Source organism: Rhinopithecus bieti, unplaced genomic scaffold (genome assembly GCF_001698545.2).
Source record: "Rhinopithecus bieti isolate Rb0 unplaced genomic scaffold, ASM169854v2 scaffold_17826, whole genome shotgun sequence".
Taxonomy (NCBI): Eukaryota; Metazoa; Chordata; class Mammalia; order Primates; family Cercopithecidae; genus Rhinopithecus; species Rhinopithecus bieti.
The window spans coordinates 326,817-332,132 of record NW_016809016.1 but is presented as its reverse complement, the minus strand read 5'-3'; the positions used below and the strand labels follow the sequence as shown (position 1 = coordinate 332,132).

The 5,316-nt window shown below is 57.0% G+C and overlaps 1 protein-coding gene across 4 annotated transcripts in view; it reads left to right on the top strand.

Annotated features, from left to right (window-relative positions):
- Positions 1 to 5,316, top strand: part of CMIP (c-Maf inducing protein) — a 274,459-nt gene extending 269,143 nt beyond the window's left edge. For all 4 annotated transcript variants that reach the window (XM_017888195.1, XM_017888196.1, XM_017888199.1 and 1 more), the window contains 3 exons: positions 805 to 910; positions 2,323 to 2,393; positions 5,119 to 5,316. In XM_017888195.1, the coding sequence (XP_017743684.1) occupies positions 805 to 910; positions 2,323 to 2,393; positions 5,119 to 5,172 (231 nt within the window). In that variant the 3' untranslated portion in view covers positions 5,173 to 5,316. The remainder of the gene's footprint in view (positions 1 to 804; positions 911 to 2,322; positions 2,394 to 5,118) is intronic.

The window sequence follows — 5,316 nt, the reverse complement described above, 5'->3', positions numbered from 1 at the left end:
CCCCCCCACCCTCCTTCCTAACTCGTTCACCCTTCTCCCTACCCCCTCACCCGCCTCCCTGCCTACACCCCAGGCGTTGCTTACCACACGACCCCTTCCTCAAGCTCAGCACGCAGTCCCCGAGGCTAGAGGAGGTTGAGGGCTTCATGAAGCCCTGAGGCCCATTTCCCAGTTGGAAATACTGTGCGCAGTTCCGAGTCCTGAGCTTCTGAGAGGTGGAGCTGAGACGTGAGCCGGGCTTCACTGGCCTGCCCGGGGCTGCGCAGGAGGTTTCTGGGTCTTTGGTATAGTAACACCAGTGGCTGCTGAGTCCCAGCTCAGTGTCAACTGCACCGCTCAGTACTCTGCACAGGGCAGATGAAGGGGCCTTCACTGCACGCCTGTGAAGTGCAGGTTCTGCCTTCACCCTCGTTTTCCAGAAGAGAAACTGGGGACAGTCCCTGCAGCCTGCCCCTGGCCCAGCCCTATCCTTCCACTGTCCACCCAGCAGGAGAAAGCCGCCTAGGCAGCATCTCGAAGCTAGGAAACGACAAGTTCAAAGCCCTCCTTCATGGAGGCAGAACTGACTCCCAGGGGGCCCTGGCCTGGCTCCACTCCCAACAGCAGAAGCTAGATTCTAACCCGGGTCAGAGAGGCATGGGATTGTTTAGGGGAAGCGAGCGCAGCCCATACCCGAGGGCTTGGTGGGCCATGGACCTGAGAGCAAGGCTCTGTCCCCATCCCTTTACTCCACCTCTGCCCCAGCCTCCGAGTCACTTCCCCAGAGGTGGCCAGGAGAGGGCTGAGTGTTTCTGTGCCCTACAGTTTGGAGACGCCGGCCTGCGGCTCCTGTCGGAACACCTCACCATGCTCCAGGTGCTGAACCTGTGCGAGACCCCGGTCACAGATGCTGGCCTGCTGGCCCTGAGCTGTGAGTGCCTCGGGGGCAACTGGGGGGTGAGGGGCTGCTTTATTCATTCCTTCTTTGCTTCAACCAAACTGGCCAAGCGCTGACTTTGCACCGTGCACAGATAGAGAAATTCATTCATTCACGAACATGTGTTCACTGCACACCTGCTCTGGACCAGGCACCATTCCAAGGGCCAGGAACAACACAGAGAAAAATATCCCTGACCTCAGGGAGCTTATATTCTAGAGGCAGTAGAAAAAATGAATAAGGCCAGCCCATGCCCTCCTGACACTCGCAGTCCACTGAGGGGTCAAGTTCGAGGATGGGGCTGTAGTGTGTTGCCACTGTGGTCCCCCGACCAGTGGCGGCAGCGTCTTCTGGGGGCTGGTCAGAAATGTCCATTCCCAAGCCCACTTCGGACCTCCTGACTCAGACACCGCACGGTAAGCAGATGTCTGGGAGACTCCCGGGCCCGTTGACATTTGAGAAGCCCTGTCATAATAGAAGGAGCCACAGAATTCTCAAGGAACCTAGAAGGGCCAATTCCTGTGCCCCAGCCCCAACTGACTGAACTACCCTCAGGGATGTTGGGCCCAGGATTCTGTATTTGACCAGGTTTCCCTTTTCCAGGCCCACTGCTTTAAACAGGAAGACCCATGGCTCAGTGGGAAGAGTCAGGGAAGGCTTCCGGGAGAGGTGCTGTTGAGTCTGGGTGTGAAGACAGATTTGTGGGAGTTGGCCAAGGGGGAGGCATCCTGGGCCGGGGCCATGACTCCTACCGGGTCATTGGCAAATTCTGGATGGCTTGGGAGGAGGTGGGGGCAGGTGACTGGGTCAATGGAAGCAGAGAGGCAGCGCGCGGCCAGTTTGGCTGCAAATGCAAATGTACTGCTTCCACTGGTGTTCCCCAGGGGGGCGCGGTCCTCGTGAACAGTGCAGATTCCTGGTCCCCGCTGCAGCCCTGCTCAGCATCTCTGGGAGTGGGTGGAGGGGTCTGCTCTCCTTGTGACTCCAACACAAAGCAGAGGTTGAGGCTTGCTTTCAAGAAACAGCACCTGAGTCAATGACGATGGCGGGGAGCATCTGGGGTTCCCTTAGCGGGGAGATCTTGGGCCTGGTCTGGGGTGTGACAGGCAAGCTCTGGGGACATCACGTGCAGGCAGTGGGGGGACACGACAGAGGGACCAGAGGGGAGGGAGACTCAGAGGATGGGAAGAGAACGAAGGCTCTGTTCAGACCAGCACATGCCTGAAACAGACTTTCAGCGTCTAGTGGGCCACCTATCCTGGCTGCGCCTGCAAAACCTTCCTCCCCAGCCCCATCTCCTAACAGGGGGCCTGGCACCTGCGTTCAGCTCCTCCAGCTTGGCCATCCCATACCTGCATACCTTTGGGGCCTCACTCTCCTAACAACTGGATCTGTCTCTTGTACAGCCATGAAGAGTCTCTGCAGTTTAAACATGAACAGCACCAAGCTCTCAGCTGACACCTATGAAGATCTGAAGGTAATTCCATCCTTCCTCCCCTCTCTCCTCCCCTCCTTTCTCCAGCCGGCATCTGGATGCTGGTGCATCTGCTGCCCAGAGCTCATTCTTCAGTAAAAGACGATGACACCTGCAGATCAATACATAAATAATGGCAGGTCAAAAGGAGTAACAAAGAGGAAGCAGCAGGGAAGTCATTGGAAATAGGAGGGCCTGTGTGGCCTGGGGTGATCAGGGATGGCCCCTCTGATGAAGAGGCTGCAGGAGCTGAGACCCAAAAGGTAAGAAGCCAGAAATACAAAGGGCGAGAGGAAGAGCAAGTGTCAAGGTCCTGAGACAGAAGAGATTGGCAAGGCCTGGCTTTGTAGCAAATGGAGCCAGGAACTGAGAGAGGGAATGGGCTGGGGCCGGATGAAAAAGCCCTCACAGGTCACAGCAGAGCAGCGAGTCACGCTTTTCAAAGCGTGCTCTGGGTGTTAGGAAATAAATATTTTGAGAGGGAGCAGGAGTAGAAGCAGGGAGGGCTGAGCATGGCGGGTGCCTCACACCACTGAGGGCTGCAGTGCACCAGCACTAGGCCAGCAAGTGAAATCAGGGAAAGAAAAAGGATCAGAGGGTAGAAGGCAGGGGCGTTTTAAGAAACGCACTTGCACGTCTTGGGAAGGTTGGAGGAGCCAGGCCTTCAGTTGCCTCCTGTCATCCTGTCACCCCGTCCTCCTGGGGCTGTACCAGCTGCCCCAGAAGGAGCAGGCGGGACCGGCAGAGGGCCAGCATCCTGGGAGGGAAGGGCTGGGCTCAAAGGTGAGAAGGCACAGATGGCGCCCGTGAGCCACGCTGGCACCTCTGTGCCCTGGAAGCCACTTAGAGGGAATCCCCCAGCAGCCCTTGGCTGGGGCCCATCTCCTACAGCCAGGCCTCCTGCCGCCAGGGCGTGCTCACTGGGGCATCCTCCAGATGCTTCTGGAGCCTCTGCTATGTACCAGGCCCATGTCAGGGACAGGGACACCAAGGTGTGGCTGCCACAGTCCCTGCCCGGGGGACACTCCCTTCTGGCAGGCACAGGCAAGCTCAGCAAACCAAGGTGGGCACAGGGCCTGGTGGGGCCAGGAGGGACAATCAGCAGAGAGTGAGGTCCAAGGGAGGATGTATGGGACACAGCAGGTGACAGGGACACAGCCAGCAGATCACTCACCCCAGCGTTTAGACCTCAGCACTCAAGGTGGCATCTGCAGACCAGTGCCCTTGGCACCACTTGGGGGCCAACAGAAATGCAGGATCCAGGCCACCCCAGGTAACCCCGCCCCGGGGGATCCCTGTGCACACTCATGTTTGAGAAATGCTGCCTGGATTGTCTTGAGTTCAGAGTGCTGAAAGTCAGACGCTACTGAGAACAAGCTGGAAAGAGGACATGGGGAGTGCATGAAAGGCCACTCGGGAAGAAAAATCACTTTCAGTCGATTTTTTCATTTTCACACATTTGAGAGACATGATGCCAACTTGATGCTGCCAGCCTGTGACCGGCCTCCCTGTGGAGGGGACTCGAGCAAACAGCAGCTGCTTCTCCTTTGGAGGAGGAGCCTACGCTCAGTGCCAGGCAGGCCACGCCCCACTGTTCACTGCCCAGTCTGGCCAGACCTTCCCATTTTCCAAGAGAACCTTGAAATCTAGATTCTTCTGGGAAGTCTCCTAATTTTGAAAGGCTGGCTTAGTATGCTTTATAGCACTGCAGGTGGCTGCAGGTCCCCACCTGTGACCTCTGCCTGGGCAGTGGGGAGCCATTGAGGGTTGTTGAGCACAGGAGAGCAGCAGTGAGGAATTGCATGTGCGTGTGTGTACATGTGTGCATGCTCGTGCATACATACGTGTGCATGCTCGTGCATACATACGTGTGCATGCTCGTGCATACATACGTGTGCATGCATCCAAAAAGTATGCTGGTATGCTGGGCAGTGTACAGGAAAGTTGGGAGGGAGGAAGTAAAGGCATGAGGCCAGTTAGGAGGCAGCTACCTCTCTGTTTAGTGGAGGCTTGTTGAGAACAAAAGCCAACTGTTTATAAAAGAAGAGTGGAAGTCTGGGTAGCAGAAACAGAAAGCAGAAGACAATGGAGAGATGCAGCAGGTGGAATCGTAGAGTCTAGCAGCGCATCCAGCGAAGGGGAAACCCCAAGTGGGAAGAGTCTAAGGCAAAGCCTGGGTACCTGGGACTTACTGGGATCCGCATCACTCACCCTGTCCATTTTCTGATAACGATGAGAATATCACTAACAGTAAAAATAAGAACAGTTTCCTTTCATAGGGCTTATAACGGTGCCCTGGGCTTTCTGCATTTGCTATTTAACCCCTAGCACCATCCTTTGAGCCAGGGACTAGAATCAGATTGGCCCACACAGGAAGACACTGAGGCTCCGAGAGGCTGGGTTATCTGCCCACGGTCAAGCAGCAGCAAGTGGCAGGGCCTGGGTTCAAACCCCAGTGCTTCCACTGGCAAAGACAGAGACCGAAGCCTGTCTGAGGTGGGGGCACGGGAGCCCCACTGCCTGGTTTCTCTGGGGCCAGGGCACATCCCACCTGCCCTGTTCTTTGCCTAAGGCCACCCAACCCTCCAAGAGCCCAGGGAGCCCACAGCACCAAGGTGGGGAGAGGGTGGCAGGGACCCCCAGCGGGCAGTGTGGGTGGAGTCAGGTACTGTCAGCTTCTGCAAGGGAATGGCCTACGCGTGACAAGGACCCCTCTTGCCACCCGCAGGCCAAGCTTCCCAATTTGAAGGAAGTGGATGTCCGCTACACTGAAGCCTGGTGAAGCTCCCAGCTCCAGGCGGGAAGACATTTGCAACCGCGACAAAACAACTCTTGACTAAGCCGCAGAGCAGCCGGTCCTGGGGTCCCACCCTGGTGTCCTGGCTGGGAGATAGATGGGGAGTCTTTCTGGGGGCGGAGGGGGGAG